The sequence below is a fragment of the Bombina bombina genome, chromosome 4, assembly GCF_027579735.1.
Source record: "Bombina bombina isolate aBomBom1 chromosome 4, aBomBom1.pri, whole genome shotgun sequence".
In the NCBI taxonomy this organism is placed as follows: Eukaryota; Metazoa; Chordata; class Amphibia; order Anura; family Bombinatoridae; genus Bombina; species Bombina bombina.
This window is the reverse complement of record NC_069502.1, coordinates 471,004,309-471,023,503: the sequence shown is the minus strand read 5'-3', so window position 1 is coordinate 471,023,503 and position 19,195 is coordinate 471,004,309. Positions and strand designations below refer to the sequence as shown.

The 19,195-nt window shown below is 40.2% G+C and overlaps 1 protein-coding gene across 3 annotated transcripts in view; it reads left to right on the top strand.

Moving 5' to 3' along the window:
• The window catches only part of ARHGEF10 (Rho guanine nucleotide exchange factor 10), a 595,236-nt gene that overhangs the window by 353,237 nt on the left and 222,804 nt on the right, over positions 1-19,195 (top strand). For all 3 annotated transcript variants that reach the window (XM_053710365.1, XM_053710363.1, XM_053710364.1), the window contains 2 exons: positions 4,080-4,195; positions 15,270-15,397. In XM_053710365.1, the coding sequence (XP_053566340.1) occupies positions 4,080-4,195; positions 15,270-15,397 (244 nt within the window). The remainder of the gene's footprint in view (positions 1-4,079; positions 4,196-15,269; positions 15,398-19,195) is intronic.

Below are 19,195 nucleotides of genomic sequence, written 5' to 3'. Positions count from 1 at the left end.
GTTTGTCATTTATTCTGGTAAGAGGAGAGGTCAGAAAGCGACTGCTACCTCTCTTTTTCCTTCTGGCTAAAAAGCATCATCAGGTTGGCTTACGAGACTGCTGGCCAGCAGCCTCCTGAATTAATTACTGCTCATTCTACCAGAGCTGTGGCTTCCACATGGGCTTTCAAGAATGAGGCTTCTGTTGAACAGATTTGTAAGGCTGCGACTTGGTCTTTACTGCATACTTTTGCCAAATTTTACAAATTCAATACTTTTGCTTCTTCGGAGGCTATTTTTGGGAGAAAGGTTTTACAAGCAGTGGTGCCTTCTGTTTAAGGTACCTGTCTTGTTCCCTCCCTTCATCCGTGTCCTAAAGCTTTAATATTGGTATCCCACAAGTAAAGGATGAAGCCGTGGACTGTGGATACAGCTTGCAAGAGAAAACAGAATTTATGCTTACCTGATAAATTACTTTCTCTTGCGATGTATCCAGTCCACGGCCCGCCCTGACAATTAAGTCAGGTAAATAATTTTTTTGTTTAAACTACAGTCACCACTGCACCCTATGGTTTCTCCTTTTTCTCCTAACCTTCGGTCGAATGACTGGGGGGCGGAGCTAGAGGGGTGTAGCTATATGGACAGCTCTGCTGTGTGCTCTCTTTGCCACTTCCTGTAGGGAATGAGAATATCCCACAAGTAAAGGATGAAGCCGTGGACTGGATACACCGCAAGAGAAAGTAATTTATCAGGTAAGCATGAATTCTGTTTTTTAAGTTTTTTTTTTTTTTTTATATGATGTGCTCAGTGGCAGTTCTACATGCAATAACTGGGGAGGACAATGATTGAAGTCGGCAAGGGTAGAATTGATGGCCCATGAGTGAAGTTTGGTGTCCAAAGACATTACTGTGTGTTTAGATTTGTGGTTGGGTTCTCATGGCTGTGGCTAGAAGGGGCTGTGTTGTCCCTCCTCCTCAAGTAAATGGAGGGTATAATCTGAAGGATTTTTTGTTGCACCCTATAGAACCGCCACTGGAATGTGCTACTTTAAGCCATTATTATCTCATTAAATCTATAGTTTGTGACTATTATCTGTAATGTTTTATCAAACACCATCTATGGAAAAAGGACAATTCTTGAAAACGTTTAACATGGAATGTTGTTTAATTAAAAGGTTTTAGTTTTGGCATATTTCAGCAAAATATGAATGTTTGTGTTGAACTAAGAATATCATGCTGTTGCCCTGATGATCAATACATCATCAAGCTCATGAGAAATTGCCTTTTTTGGTCTTGCCAGTCTCGCAATCCGTTGATATATTAAACAAAAAGTTGACTGAACCTCTCTTTTCCGAAGAATGGTGATGGGTCTGACAAAGGAAAAAAATAGGGATCGTAGCTTCAGCAACTCATCTGCAAAACTAGGTGGGGGCTCTATTTAAAGTATGTTTACACAATATAGACTGGGTGTTCGCTAAAACATAACACGTTTTCTGTGTATTATCAGTTCAAATAATTCTTATGTAAATTAAATTTCACAGTACATTCACTAGATTTCTCACTATGAAAATTCCTGCCACTGAAAAGCTGGCAAAACTGATATGACTGAAAAGGTGCAACCAAGAGGGAGGACAGTGCTTTGAATATTAGAAACTAACAGAGATGTTTCCGCATTAAAATACTAGTTGCTCCCATAAAATGCCTATGAAGTTCCCACAGAACGCCTATATATTCGTAATGTCTGCGATCTCCATTGTTAATAAAGACCAAAAAACACCTTACTATTTAACCTATAGGAGCTGTGGGAATTGTGGGTGTATTATACATATATGTATTTTATTGTATAATGCTATAATATGTATTTAAATTATTGTCGTCTTTTTAAAAAAATCCTGTTTTTTGCTTTTGGTGTATTTGCTTTTTTTTAGGAAGAAGATTTTGTGTTTGTGATATTAACCCCTTAACGACCAGCGCCGTACAGGGTACGACTCTGCTGTCCTGGGCCTCTCTCTGCCAAGTGGGGCAGTGCAGAAATAGACGGGCAGAGGTACAGATGCAGAAATGGACACTCTGTGGCCCTCTCTGCATCTGGCAGCTGTGGTGCCAATAGTTGGTGGTGTGGGAGGGTTAGGAGGGAGGTGGGTGGGCAGCCCACCTCTGGAGGGGGGCAGGAGGGGGGGCGGGAGCAGGTGGGACTGCTATGTTACAGAAAAATAATTCTCTGAGAGCGGCAGGAAGGAGGAAGGAGAGAGGGGGGATCCTCTGTGGAGGGAACTATTAGAGAGTAGGGAAAGGCTCATGGATGGGGGTAAATGAGGGAGGGGGGAGGGATTTGCCAGTACCTAAGATGGAGGGAATTGTTTAGAAGGGGGAGAGTTAGAGAGCTTTTTGGGAGGGATCAGGGAGGTGGGAAGGTAAGGGGTAATTCTACATTAAGGACAATAATAATAATTAAAAAAAGTACTTAAAGGGACAGTCAAGTCCAAAAAAAACTTTATGATTCAAATAGGGCATGCCATTTTAAACAACTTTCCAATTTACTTTTATCACCGATTTTGCTTTGTTCTCTTGGTATTTTTAGTTGTAAGCTAAACCTAGGAGGTTCATATGCTAATTTCTTAGACCTTGAAGGCCGCCTCTAATCTAAATGCATTTTGACAGTTTTTCATAACTAGAGGGCGCTAGTTCATGTGTTTCATATAGATAAACTTGAGCTCATGCATGTGAATTTACAGAGGAGTGAGCACTGATTGGATAAAATGTAAGTCTGTCAAAATAACTGAAATAAGCGGGCAGTCTACAGAGGCTTAGATATAAGGTAATTACAGAGGTACAATGTGTATTGTTATAGCAGTGTTGGTTATGCAAAACTGGGGAATGGGTAATTAAGGGATTATCTATTTTTTAAAACAAAAAACAAAAATTGACATTCCCTTTAAAAGTACTTAAAATGGTGGTGACTATTGGGGGGTGGGGGAGGGAAGAGAGCTGTTTGAGACGGATCAGGAGGTGGGAAGTGTCAGGTGGGAGGGTAAAATCTACACTAAAGCTAAAATTAACTTTACACGCTACCTGATTAGCCCTTTCACTACTGGGAATAATAAACGTGTGGTGCGCAGCTGCAATTAGCGGCCTTCTAATTACCAAAAAGCAATGGCAAAGCATATATGTCTGCTATTTCTGAACAAAGGGGATCCCTGAGAAACATTCACAACCATTGGTGCCATGATTGCACAAGCTGTTTGTAAAAAATTTCAGTGAGAAACCTAAAGTTAACTATTTTTTTTTATTTGGTTGCATTTGGGGGTGAAATAGCGGTATGAAATATACCAAAATGGGCCTAGATCAATACTTTGGGATGTCTACTAAAATATATATATATAGTTTTCATAAGTAAATAAAAAAAAGACTCTATTTCTGTTTAAATGGAGTGATGGTGAAAATGCTAAAAATGTTCTGGTCTTTTTGGGATGTTTTAGCCTGAAATGCCCGGTCCTTAAGGGGTTAATATTCCATAGAAGACAGTAGCCATGACTTTCTAGTTGTGTTTCTTTATTGCCAATATAATTTCTTACTGTTCTGTACTTGTTATAATATTGCGACCACACTGTAATAAACATGGTATTAATACTTATAAACACGACAATAATTTAAATACATATTATAGCATTATACAATAAAATACATATAAATAAAACGTGTACATATGTATAATATACACACAATCCCTCAGCTTCATATAAGTGTATTATTGATGTCCTAGTTTCACTATTGTATCATAAGAGGCTGAGGTTCAGTTTACATTTAAATTATATTGCCATAAATACTGTGTAAAGGGATCATTTACATGACACACGCACAAAGATGTAAAGTAAAACGCCTCTCAGCGAGACTGCCTTCAAGATGTCAGCCGTTTTGAATATTCCACCGCCAATCTCGTTTCCGTAACAGATCCCTTTTTTATATATCGCCACATTGTGGATGTTTTAATTATCAAGGCCTCTGTATGTTTATAGCACCAGGGGTGTTAAGTTTAAAATGTATTGTGATTTTATGGGAAACATTACAAGTGTAACAGAGCTTTTATCTTTATGATCACAGATAATCTATATATGGGACCTGGACAGCTGTATCAAGACTTACAGAATTTGCTTCACGATCTGGATGTAGTCAACCAAATTTCTCAACTTGTAGGACAGCTAAAAGGAAATTATCAGGTAATGTATTTTGTAATTGGTTGTTTATAAAAAATCAGTACTGCATGAATTAAGGGGCACTCAAAATGTTTTCATCATCTATATGGAAGAGCAGCAGTTAAACATGCTACATTTTTTTTAAAGTAAAAACAGTTTACATGTAATATGCAGCTAACATAAAGTGCATGATTGTGTACTGTCTGGGGACTCTACTGTTCATTGGCTGATAGAGATAATTATCATAGAAATAAGTCTGCTATATTCAGCACAGGAACATGTATTTAAAAAATCTAATCTTTATTGTAACATTCCATTACACGTAACAATTTTGAGCAATATGTCCCTTTCATTTTCTAACACGTTTTCAGGATTAATTTCTGCTAATCATACATTGTACCGTGTAATAATCTGCAGAGTGGCCTACAAAGAACGCACAATGTTTCTGAATGGTGCTTTATCTGGAAACTGCTTATTTAAAGTGACAGTAAAGTGAAACTCAAAACATTTATGATTCAGACAGACCATGCAATTTTAAACAGCTTTATAATTGACCTCTTTTATCAAATTATATTTGTTCTCTTGGTATCTTTTGTTGAAAAGCAGGGAGATAAGTACAGGAGTGTGTATGTGTCTTGAAAACTATATGGCAGCAATTTTGCAAGAATGTTTTCCTTTGTTGAAGAGTAAAGCTAAGTAGGCTTATAGGTGTTTAGCAGACTTTGGCAGCAGTGTTTGCTAACAGATCAAACATTTAAAGTAAAATAGAAGTAAATTGGAAAGTTCTCTACAAGTCCTACTCTAACCAATTTGTTTAAGTTTCATTTTGACTTCATTGTCCATTTAAAGGGGTAAATGCTTTCTGTACATACAACAATATATATGTGCCCCACTGTACATAACATCATCTTTTTAGTGTGCAAAATGTCACCTTACTATAAAGATAGTAGTTCTTTTTGCATGTAGTTTAAATCACCATCAAAATACACTTTTGCTTCTCTAGCTATGATGAATATGCTCAGTTTAGGAGCACAAACATTCAGGCTTCCTGCAATGCCTAAAGGCTGTGACACACTGCAAGCGGAGCGGTGCGCAGCGTGTAGATGCAGCTGTGCGCACTCAGTGTGTCCTGCCTTTTCATCTCTGAGCACTCTGCTGCGTCAGGTCGCGTAGCTGAGCGCTCAGAGATTAAATAATTGAACTTTAGAAGCGATGCGACACGGTGCGAAGCAGCTGCATCGCCTCGCGCCGCATCACTTGAGTGTGTCACAGCCTTAAGAGACAGCTCAGCTGTGAACTTTCTCTTGTGTTCTCCAGCTGCATAGTATTAACTTGTGTACCTGTGTTACTGTGCATAACTTGTGTACCCGTGTTACTGTGCATAACTTGTGTACCTGTGTTACTGTACATAACTTGTGTACCGGTGTTACTGTGTATAACTTGTGTACCCGTGTTACTGTGCATAACTTGTGTACCTGTGTTACTGTGCATAACTTGTGTACCCGTGTTACTGTGTATAACTTGTGTACCTGTGTTACTGTGTATAACTTGTGTACCCGTGTTACTGTGCATAACTTGTGTACCCGTGTTACTGTGCATAACTTGTGTACCTGTGTTACTGTGCATAACTTGTGTACCCGTGTTACTGTGCATAACTTGTGTACCTGTGTTACTGTGCATAACTTGTGTACCCGTGTTACTGTGCATAACTTGTGTACCTGTGTTACTGTGCATAACTTGTGTACCCGTGTTACTGTGTATAACTTGTGTACCTGTGTTACTGTGTATAACTTGTGTACCCGTGTTACTGTGCATAACTTGTGTACCCGTGTTACTGTGCATAACTTGTGTACCTGTGTTACTGTGCATAACTTGTGTACCTGTGTTACTGTGCATAACTTGTGTACCCGTGTTACTGTGTATAACTTGTGTACCCGTGTTACTGTGCATAACTTGTGTACCCGTGTTACTGTGTATAACTTGTGTACCCGTGTTACTGTGCATAACTTGTGTACCCGTGTTACTGTGCATAACTTGTGTACCCGTGTTACTGTGTATAACTTGTGTACCTGTGTTACTGTGTATAACTTGTGTACCTGTGTTACTGTGTATAACTTGTGTACCCGTGTTATTGTGTATAACTTGTGTACCTGTGTTACTGTGCATAACTTGTGTACCTGTGTTACTGTGCATAACTTGTGTACCCGTGTTACTGTGTATAACTTGTGTACCCGTGTTACTGTGCATAACTTGTGTACCCGTGTTACTGTGTATAACTTGTGTACCCGTGTTACTGTGCATAACTTGTGTACCCGTGTTACTGTGTATAACTTGTGTACCCGTGTTACTGTGTATAACTTGTGTACCCGTGTTACTGTGCATAACTTGTGTACCCGTGTTACTGTGCATAACTTGTGTACCCGTGTTACTGTGCATAACTTGTGTACCTGTGTTACTGTGCATAACTTGTGTACCCGTGTTACTGTGTATAACTTGTGTACCCGTGTTACTGTGTATAACTTGTGTACCCGTGTTACTGTGTATAACTTGTGTACCCGTGTTACTGTGCATAACTTGTGTACCCGTGTTACTGTGCATAACTTGTATACCTGTGTTACTGTGTATAACTTGTGTACCCGTGTTACTGTGCATAACTTGTGTACCCGTGTTACTGTGCATAACTTGTGTACCCGTGTTACTGTGCATAACTTGTGTACCCGTGTTACTGTGCATAACTTGTGTACCCGTGTTACTGTGCATAACTTGTATACCCGTGTTACTGTGCATAACTTGTGTACCCGTGTTACTGTGCATAACTTGTGTACCCGTGTTACTGTGCATAACTTGTGTACCCGTGTTACTGTGTATAACTTGTGTACCTGTGTTACTGTGTATAACTTGTATACCCGTGTTACTGTGCATAACTTGTATACCCGTGTTACTGTGCATAACTTGTGTATCTGTGTTACTGTGCATAACTTGTGTACCCATGTTACTGTGCATAACTTGTATACCCGTGTTACTGTGTATAACTTGTGTACCCGTGTTACTGTGCATAACTTGTGTACCCATGTTACTGTGCATAACTTGTATACCCGTGTTACTGTGCATAACTTGTGTACCCGTGTTACTGTGCATAACTTGTGTACCCATGTTACTGTGCATAACTTGTATACCCGTGTTACTGTGCATAACTTGTGTATCTGTGTTACTGTGCATAACTTGTGTACCCGTGTTACTGTGCATAACTTGTGTACCCGTGTTACTGTGCATAACTTGTGTACCCGTGTTACTGTGCATAACTTGTGTACCTGTGTTACTGTGCATAACTTGTGTACCTGTGTTACTGTGTATAACTTGTATACCCGTGTTACTGTGCATAACTTGTATACCCGTGTTACTGTGCATAACTTGTGTATCTGTGTTACTGTGCATAACTTGTGTACCCGTGTTACTGTGCATAACTTGTGTACCTGTGTTACTGTGTATAACTTGTATACCCGTGTTACTGTGCATAACTTGTATACCCGTGTTACTGTGCATAACTTGTGTATCTGTGTTACTGTGCATAACTTGTGTACCCATGTTACTGTGCATAACTTGTATACCCGTGTTACTGTGTATAACTTGTGTACCCGTGTTACTGTGCATAACTTGTGTACCCATGTTACTGTGCATAACTTGTATACCCGTGTTACTGTGCATAACTTGTGTACCCGTGTTACTGTGCATAACTTGTGTACCCATGTTACTGTGCATAACTTGTATACCCGTGTTACTGTGCATAACTTGTGTATCTGTGTTACTGTGCATAACTTGTGTACCCGTGTTACTGTGCATAACTTGTGTACCCGTGTTACTGTGCATAACTTGTGTACCCGTGTTACTGTGCATAACTTTTGTACCCGTGTTACTGTGTATAACTTGTGTACCCGTGTTACTGTGTATAACTTGTGTTACTGTGTATAACTTGTGTACCCGTGTTACTGTGCATAACTTGTGTACCCGTGTTACTGTGCATAACTTGTGTACCCGTGTTACTGTGTATAACTTGTGTACCGGTGTTACTGTGTATAACTTGTGTACCGGTGTTACTGTGTATAACTTGTGTACCCGTGTTACTGTGTATAACTTGTGTACCCGTGTTACTGTGCATAACTTGTGTACCCATGTTACTGTGCATAACTTGTGTACCCGTGTTACTGTGCATAACTTGTGTATCTGTGTTACTGTGCATAACTTGTGTACCCGTGTTACTGTGCATAACTTGTGTACCCGTGTTACTGTGCATAACTTGTGTACCCGTGTTACTGTGCATAACTTGTGTACCCGTGTTACTGTGTATAACTTGTATACCCGTGTTACTGTGCATAACTAGTGTACCCGTGTTACTGTGCATAACTTGTGTATCTGTGTTACTGTGCATAACTTGTGTACCCGTGTTACTGTGCATAACTTGTGTACCCGTGTTACTGTGTATAACTTGTATACCCGTGTTACTGTGCATAACTTGTGTACCCGTGTTACTGTGCATAACTTGTGTACCCGTGTTACTGTGTATAACTTGTATACCCGTGTTACTGTGCATAACTTGTGTACCCGTGTTACTGTGTATAACTTGTGTACCCGTGTTACTGTGCATAACTTGTGTACCCGTGTTACTGTGCATATCTTGTGTACCCGTGTTACTGTGCATAACTTGTGTACCCATGTTACTGTGCATAACTTGTGTACCCGTGTTACTGTGCATAACTTGTGTACCCATGTTACTGTGCATAACTTGTGTACCCGTGTTACTGTGCATAACTTGTGTATCTGTGTTACTGTGCATAACTTGTGTACCCGTGTTACTGTGCATAACTTGTGTACCCGTGTTACTGTGCATAACTTGTGTACCCGTGTTACTGTGCATAACTTTTGTACCCGTGTTACTGTGTATAACTTGTGTACCCGTGTTACTGTGTATAACTTGTGTTACTGTGTATAACTTGTGTACCCGTGTTACTGTGCATAACTTGTGTACCCGTGTTACTGTGCATAACTTGTGTACCCGTGTTACTGTGCATAACTTGTGTACCCGTGTTACTGTGCATAACTTGTGTACCCGTGTTACTGTGCATAACTTGTGTATCTGTGTTACTGTGCATAACTTGTGTACCCGTGTTACTGTGCATAACTTGTGTACCCGTGTTACTGTGCATAACTTGTGTACCCGTGTTACTGTGCATAACTTGTGTACCCGTGTTACTGTGTATAACTTGTATACCCTTGTTACTGTGCATAACTTGTGTACCCGTGTTACTGTGCATAACTTGTGTATCTGTGTTACTGTGCATAACTTGTGTACCCGTGTTACTGTGCATAACTTGTGTACCCGTGTTACTGTGTATAACTTGTATACCCGTGTTACTGTGCATAACTTGTGTACCCGTGTTACTGTGCATAACTTGTGTATCTGTGTTACTGTGCATAACTTGTGTACCCGTGTTACTGTGCATAACTTGTGTACCCGTGTTACTGTGCATAACTTTTATACCCGTGTTACTGTGCATAACTTGTGTACCCGTGTTACTGTGCATAACTTGTGTATCTGTGTTACTGTGCATAACTTGTGTACCCGTGTTACTGTGCATAACTTGTGTACCCGTGTTACTGTGCATAACTTGTGTACCCGTGTTACTGTGCATAACTTGTGTACCCGTGTTACTGTGCATAACTTGTGTATCTGTGTTACTGTGCATAACTTGTGTACCCGTGTTACTGTGCATAACTTGTGTACCCGTGTTACTGTGCATAACTTGTGTACCCGTGTTACTGTGCATAACTTGTGTACCCGTGTTACTGTGCATAACTTGTGTACCCGTGTTACTGTGCATAACTTGTGTACCCGTGTTACTGTGTATAACTTGTGTACCCGTGTTACTGTGTATAACTTGTGTTACTGTGTATAACTTGTGTACCCGTGTTACTGTGTATAACTTGTGTACCCGTGTTACTGTGCATAACTTGTGTACCCGTGTTACTGTGTATAACTTGTGTACCCGTGTTACTGTGTATAACTTGTGTACCCGTGTTACTGTGCATAACTTGTGTACCTGTGTTACTGTGTATAACTTGTGTACCTGTGTTACTGTGTATAACTTGTGTACCTGTGTTACTGTGTATAACTTGTATACCCGTGTTACTGTGTATAACTTGTGTACCCGTGTTACTGTGTATAACTTGTATACCTGTGTTACTGTGTATAACTTGTGTACCCGTGTTACTGTGCATAACTTGTGTACCCGTGTTACTGTGTATAACTTGTGTACCCGTGTTACTGTGTATAACTTGTGTACCAGTGTTACTGTGTATAACTTGTATACCCGTGTTACTGTGTATAACTTGTGTACCCGTGTTACTGTGTATAACTTGTGTACCCGTGTTACTGTGTATAACTTGTATACCTGTGTTACTGTGTATAACTTGTGTACCCGTGTTACTGTGTATAACCTGTGTACCCGTGTTACTGTGTATAACTTGTGTACCCGTGTTACTGTGCATAACTTGTATACCCGTGTTACTGTGCATAACTAGTGTACCCGTGTTACTGTGCATAACTTGTGTACCCGTGTTACTGTGCATAACTTGTGTACCCGTGTTACTGTGTATAACTTGTGTACCCGTGTTACTGTGTATAACTTGTGTACCCGTGTTACTGTGTATAACTTGTGTACCCGTGTTACTGTGTATAACTTGTGTACCCGTGTTACTGTGTATAACTTGTGTACCCATGTTACTGTGTATAACTTGTGTACCGGTGTTACTGTGCATAACTTGTATACCCGTGTTACTGTGCATAACTTGTGTACCCGTGTTACTGTGCATAACTTGTGTACCCGTGTTACTGTGTATAACTTGTGTACCCGTGTTACTGTGTATAACTTGTGTACCCGCTTGTGTACCCGTGTTACTGTGCATAACTTTTGTACCCGTCTTACTGTGCATAACTTGTGTACCCGTGTTACTGTGCATAACTTGTGTACCCGTGTTACTGTGTATAACTTGTGTACCCATGTTACTGTGTATAACTTGTGTACCCGTGTTACTGTGTATAACTTGTGTACCCGCTTGTGTACCCGTGTTACTGTGCATAACTTGTGTACCCGTGTTACTGTGTATAACTTGTGTACCCGTGTTACTATGTATAACTTGTGTACCCCTGTTACTGTGCATAACTTGTGTATCTGTGTTACTGTGTATGACTTGTATACCCGTGTTACTGTGCATAACTTGTGTACCCGTGTTACTGTGCATAACTTGTGTACCCGTGTTACTGTGCATAACTTGTGTACCCGTGTTACTGTGCATAACTTGTGTACCCGCGTTACTGTGTATAACTTGTGTACCCGTGTTACTGTGCATAACTTGTGTACCCGTGTTACTGTGTATAACTTGTGTACCCGTGTTACTGTGTATAACTTGTGTACCCGTGTTACTGTGTATTACTTGTGTACCCGTGTTACTGTGTATAACTTGTGTACCCGTGTTACTGTGCATAACTTGTGTACCCGTGTTACTGTGTATAACTTGTGTACCCGTGTTACTGTGTATAACTTGTGTACCTGTGTTACTGTGTATAACTTGTATACCCGTGTTACTGTGTATAACTTGTGTACCCGTGTTACTGTGTATAACTTGTGTACCCGTGTTACTGTGCATAACTTGTGTACCCGTGTTACTGTGTATAACTTGTGTACCCGTGTTACTGTGTATAACTTGTGTACCTGTGTTACTGTGTATAACTTGTATACCCGTGTTACTGTGTATAACTTGTGTACCCGTGTTACTGTGTATAACTTGTATACCTGTGTTACTGTGTATAACTTGTGTACCCGTGTTACTGTGCATAACTTGTGTACCTGTGTTACTGTGTATAACTTGTGTACCCGTGTTACTGTGTATAACTTGTGTACCTGTGTTACTGTGTATAACTTGTATACCCGTGTTACTGTGTATAACTTGTGTACCCGTGTTACTGTGTATAACTTGTGTACCCGTGTTACTGTGTATAACTTGTGTACCCGTGTTACTGTGTATAACTTGTGTACCCGTGTTACTGTGTATAACCTGTGTACCCGTGTTACTGTGCATAACTTGTATACCCGTGTTACTGTGCATAACTAGTGTACCCGTGTTACTGTGCATAACTTGTGTACCCGTGTTACTGTGTATAACTTGTGTACCCGTGTTACTGTGTATAACTTGTGTACCCGTGTTACTGTGTATAACTTGTGTACCCGTGTTACTGTGCATAACTTGTGTACCTGTGTTACTGTGTATAACTTGTGTACCCGTGTTACTGTGTATAACTTGTGTACCCGCTTGTGTACCCGTGTTACTTTGCATAACTTGTGTACCCGTCTTACTGTGCATAACTTGTGTACCCGTGTTACTGTGCATAACTTGTGTACCCATGTTACTGTGTATAACTTGTGTACCCGTGTTACTGTGTATAACTTGTGTACCCGCTTGTGTACCCGTGTTACTGTGCATAACTTGTGTACCCGTGTTACTGTGTATAACTTGTGTACCCGTGTTACTGTGCATAACTTGTGTACCCGTGTTACTGTGCATAACTTGTGTACCTGTGTTACTGTGTATGACTTGTATACCCGTGTTACTGTGTATGACTTGTATACCCGTGTTACTGTGTATAACTTGTGTACCCGTGTTACTGTGCATAACTTGTGTACCCGTGTTACTGTGCATAACTTGTGTACCCGTGTTACTGTGCATAACTTGTATACCCGTTTTACTGTGTATAACTTGTGTACCCGTGTTACTGTGTATAACTTGTATACCTGTGTTACTGTGTATAACTTGTGTACCCGTGTTACTGTGTATAACCTGTGTACCCGTGTTACTGTGTATAACTTGTGTACCCGTGTTACTGTGCATAACTTGTATACCCGTGTTACTGTGCATAACTAGTGTACCCGTGTTACTGTGTATAACTTGTGTACCCGTGTTACTGTGTATAACTTGTGTACCGGTGTTACTGTGTATAACTTGTGTACCGGTGTTACTGTGTATAACTTGTGTACCCGTGTTACTGTGTATAACTTGTGTACCGGTGTTACTGTGCATAACTTGTATACCCGTGTTACTGTGCATAACTTGTGTACCTGTGTTACTGTGCATAACTTGTGTACCTGTGTTACTGTGTATAACTTGTGTACCCGTGTTACTGTGTATAACTTGTGTACCCGCTTGTGTACCCGTGTTACTGTGCATAACTTTTTGTACCCGTCTTACTGTGCATAACTTTTTGTACCCGTCATACTGTGCATAACTTTTGTACCCGTGTTACTGTGCATAACTTGTGTACCTGTGTTACTGTGTATAACTTGTGTACCCATGTTACTGTGTATAACTTGTGTACCCGTGTTACTGTGTATAACTTGTGTACCCGCTTGTGTACCCGTGTTACTGTGCATAACTTGTGTACCCGTGTTACTGTGTATAACTTGTGTACCCCTGTTACTGTGCATAACTTGTGTATCTGTGTTACTGTGTATGACTTGTATACCCGTGTTACTGTGTATAACTTGTGTACCCGTGTTACTGTGCATAACTTGTGTACCCGTGTTACTGTGCATAACTTGTGTACCCGTGTTACTGTGCATAACTTGTGTACCCGTGTTACTGTGCATAACTTGTGTACCTGTGTTACTGTGCATAACTTGTGTACCCGTGTTACTGTGTATAACCTGTGTACCCGTGTTACTGTGTATAACCTGTGTACCCGTGTTACTGTGTATAACCTGTGTACCCGTGTTACTGTGTATTACCTGTGTACCCGTGTTACTGTGTATAACCTGTGTACCCGTGTTACTGTGTATAACCTGTGTACCCGTGTTACTGTGTATAACTTGTGTACCCCTGTTACTGTGCATAACTTGTGTACCTGTGTTACTGTGTATGACTTGTATACCCATGTTACTGTGCATAACTTGTATACCCGTGTTACTGTGTATAACTTGTGTACCCGTGTTACTGTGTATAACTTGTATACCCGTGTTACTGTGTATAACCTGTGTACCCGTGTTACTGTGTATAACCTGTGTACCCGTGTTACTGTGTATAACTTGTGTACCCCTGTTACTGTGCATAACTTGTGTACCCGTGTTACTGTGCATGACTTGTATACCCGTGTTACTGTGTATAACTTGTGTACCCGTGTTACTGTGCATAACTTGTGTACCCGTGTTACTGTGCATAACTTGTGTACCCGTGTTACTGTGTATAACTTGTGTACCCATGTTACGGTGTATAACTTGTGTACCCGTGTTACTGTGTATAACCTGTGTACCTGTGTTACTGTGTATAACTTGTATACCCGTGTTACTGTGTATAACTTGTGTACCCGTGTTACTGTGTATAACCTGTGTACCCGTGTTACTGTGTATAACCTGTGTACCCGTGTTACTGTGTATAGCCTGTGTACCCGTGTTACTGTGTATAACCTGTGTACCCGTGTTACTGTGTATAACCTGTGTACCCGTGTTACTGTGTATAACCTGTGTACCCGTGTTACTGTGCATAACCTGTGTACCCGTGTTACTGTGCATAACTTGTGTACCCGTTTTACTGTGCATGGCTCTGCACACCATGAAAATAGGATGTTGCAAATGGTGCAAGGTAGATGCAATGCTGCTCACGGTGAAAAAGGGTTGCTTTGGAGGTCAATGGTAAAGAAGTTTATGAAGGTAAATAGACAAAAAATGTATTATAGAAATGTTTCAGGAATAAAAAAATGTTATCAATGAAGATGATGTCCTTTTAATAAAAGTTGGTCAGAAGTTAGAATATCCTTATGGTACTAAAATTATTATTCTGTACAACTAGTGGTGGTGACAAAATCACCTCAGTTATCTCACCTCTAGGAAGACACAGAACTACTGGAACAAATGTTTGGATTCAGATAAACATATGTTGTAATCAAGAACAGAATAGAATCCCCTTCATCTCAACTCCTAAAGTTGTCTTTCATCACCTAAGACTAAAACCATCCCTCTGAAATATTCTGAAAAGTAACCATTTTTTTCCCCTTTAGAACCTAAATAATGCAGTGGCCCATGACTGGTCTACAGGCTTACAGAAGCTGATCCTGAAGAAAGAGAATGAAATTCGAGCTGCTGACCGGTGCAGAATTCAGCTGCAACTTCCTGGCAAGCCAGATAAGTTAGTATTATTTTAACAATAATGTAATAAAAAAATACATAAAATGCTTTATTTGAACCCTGCAACTTGATTAAACGCCTAGCTAAATTCCTGCTCAGCGCTGTAACAAAATGCAGCTCCTGAGCAGGTCACGACTAGTATTTGGCATCTGCTCCCCAATTGGCTCACCCACTGTGTCCTATTCTAAAGACACCGATTGAAAAGTGCCTTGCGCTTGTTTATTATAGCTTTGGCAATTTAGACACAAATGGAAATTTCACTGTGCATTGATGTAAGCAATCACAGTGCAGCATGTAGCAGGGTTAGTTCAATATTGAAAGGGACATTAAGATATTGTTTTTTCTCTGTTGCATCTAAAATATGGCATACTAATTTATTTATATATATATATATATATATATATATATATATATACATTTTTTTAAATGATTTTTTATTTTATTTTATAAATAAAGGATGTTCCTATGTTTTTTTCGTTATTATGCTTTTGGGATGTATCACTACCCACAACAGAGCTATCAGTTTGTGTGCCATAGGCTACCTCTGTACAAACATGGTCTTCATGATAGCTTTAAAATCAAAATAAACTGCTTTAAAGGGACTGTATACACCAATTTTCATATAGCTTCATGTAATAGACACTTCTATAAAGAATAATATGCACAGATACTGATATAAAAATTCAGTATAAAACATTTTAAAAACTTACTTAGAAGCTCCCAATTTGGCACTGTTGATGAGGTTAGGGTGGGACACCTACTGAAAAGGGCTGGGAAAGCAAGAACATATACTCCCCCCTCCCCGGCATATGAAAAGACCCATTGCACAACTAGCAGTTTGTAGACATTAGTAAACGTCTAAAACGCTGGGGCCTGGTTAGGAGTCTGAAAATCAACATAATGTTATTTAAAGTGAATGTAAATGTTGATGCTAGTGCCCGGTTTTTAAAAATTCGAATAAAAAAGGGGCATTTTAATTCATGAAAATTTACAATTAACTCGTTTTGAAAAAATACCTTTTAAACTTGACAGCCGCTCCAGCTGACGTCAGAAATGATGGATCGGTCATCCTCCAATTACGACTAACCTCCCGGGGGAATCAGTGTCTGATTAGAAGCCGTGATTGGAGGAAGCCAGATTCCTAATTTTATACCCAGGAAGGTTTTTCACAACACAAGTGAAACGTAAATTTTGATGAATTTTGATGAATTAAAGTGCCCCTGTTTTTAATCGAATTTTTAAAAACCGGGCACTTTAGCATCAAAATTTACATTCACTTTAAAAATAAGCAGCACTATACATTTTTACAAAAACGCTCCTAGGTGGGCTTTATAAATGGATCATCTACAAAACATTTATGCGAAGAAAAATCTAGTGTACAATGTCCATTTAAAGGGACAGTTTACTCCAGAATTGTTATTGCTTTAAAAGATAGATAATCCCTTTATTACCCATTCCCCAATTTTGCATAACCAACACAATTATATTAATATACTTTTTACCTCTGTGATTACCTTGTATCTAAGTGTCTGCAGACTGCCCCCTTATTTTAGTGCTATTAACAGTCTTGCATTTTAGGCAATCAGTGCCGAGTCATAAATAACTCCGTGGGCGTGAGCACAATGTTATCTATATGGCACACATGAACTAGCACTGTCTACCTGTCAACAACTGTCAACAACTGTCAAAATGCACTGAGATAAGAGACAGCCTTCAATGGTTTAGAAATTAGCATATGAGCCTACCTAAGTTTAGCTTCAACAAAGTATACCAAAAGAATGAAGCAAATGCTGATGAAAAGGTAAATTGGAACGTTGGACTAGACTTTCCCTTTAACTTAACCCTTTTATGATTATTTTTTTTTTTCTTCTTAAACGGGGAGAGTCCACAGCTGCATTCATTACTTAATACAGAATTCATTACTTAATACAGGAAATACAGAACCTGGCCACCAGGAGAAGGCAAAGACACCCCAGCCAAAGGCTTAAATACCTCCCCCACTTTCCTCATCCCCCAGTCATTCTTTGCGTTTTGTCACAGGAGGTTGGCAGAGAAGTGTCAGAAGATTTGGTTTAGTCTCTTATGGAGAGTAGTACTCTTCGGAATGGGACTGGAGTTTTAAGTAGTCCTGTCAGCCGCTCAGTGAGAGCATGGATGAAAGTTAGAGTCCGGAGATGCAGGGAGAGTCTTTCTGCGAAACCATCCTGACTCATATTAACAGCTCCATAGCCAATCAGTGTTGACGAGTTTCACTGTCTGCTTTCTTCACTCAAGTCCATGTCACGAGCAAGGCTACTATCTGTCACAAATTGTGTTCCTGTTCCATGGCGTAGATTCAGGTAAGATCGTTTCATTTTATTTTCAATTTGTGAATGTAATGTTAATGAAGTCAGGGTCTCAGTGGGACTTTTATCTTTATGGAATCAAGGGTTAATATCACCTGAGGGGGTTATTGAACAGGGGGGACTTTAATCATGTTTGTTATGTGATTCTGTCTGCTAATGTGTAGTGATTCTTGAGCTCGTGGCTATTTTGTAACATACTGGCCTTTTTTGTCAAGCGGCGTGGTCCTTGTGGACTGTCGCGCTCTTCTTTGGCTTGCACGGTTCTGTTCTCCATTTCCGTATTCCTGACCTTGTGGCGACAGAGAGAGTCTGTTTCGCTAGTTGTCTGAGTCATAGGAGGTGGTGAGTGCCATAGCCATTGGGGGTGTAAGGCGCCGTTTATTTTTTATCCATAACTTCAATCACCAAGTCATGGAGGATTCTGATTTTTTGGAGACGATGTCTCTGATTCAGATTCTACTTCTTGCGAAGAATATAAAATGGCCCGGGCAATCCATGCCCATCAGTTATGTTCTGAATGCCGTTTTAGAGTGCTCTTTTCTCCCGAATCGGGGCACTTAGAGTCTGCCGAGCCATCTGCCCCTGAGGATCCCATATCCCGTGAGGCATGTGCCCTAGAACCTTCTTTTGCTACGCAAGCAGGTGTCCCAGATGCCGTTACCCCTTCTCCAGAAGGCGGCATGTGTCCTCCAGAAGTTACGGCACGGTTCCGCATGGCCATATCTATGGCGTTGGCGCATTTACATCTTCCAGGAAGATAATGTCCGTGTTCTGTTAACCAGGGATTGTCAGGCGTGGGATCGTCTGGATCAGATCAGCCCTCTGGGGAAGTGGTTTCTGGGGATGAAGTCAATCTCCTTGTCGTCTCCATTTTATCTTTTTTTTGGGGTATCTTATTCCGGTTCTGAGCTTTGGAAGTATTGGTTCTCTGACCAGCTGGTCCTGTTAGTGTGTCCATTCTTCTTGGGAGTTCACCTGCAGGTGCTTCCCTCATTTACTTTGATCTGGTTAGGATGTATTTTATTTTATTTTGTAAAGCTCATGTCTGTTATAGTTTTTCCTTTTGGAAAAATTTTCTTCTCTGGGATTTGATACTAGCGATTTTGTGGTCGCTTTAGCACTTCCGCGGAAGTTAAATAAAGAGTGTTAGGACATTGTTATGTCCATCGTTTATTTTGTCTATCTCTACTAGGGCTTCAACTTTTCTGTGGCCTTGGACAGTTCTGGGGTGCCCTATGTATCAGGCTGGTCCTGGTAGGGCACTAGTTTTTCTGTTCCTTGAGGTCTATATCAACCACATTATAACTGGCTGGCCCGTTTCGGGTGCTGAGTTGCTTACTCTGGTAAAGAGTTTGTTTTTTTGTTTCTCTTGTTAAGTGTATCCAGTCCACGGATCATACATTACTTGTGGCATATTCTCCTTCCCAACAGGAAGTTGCAAGAGGATCACCCAC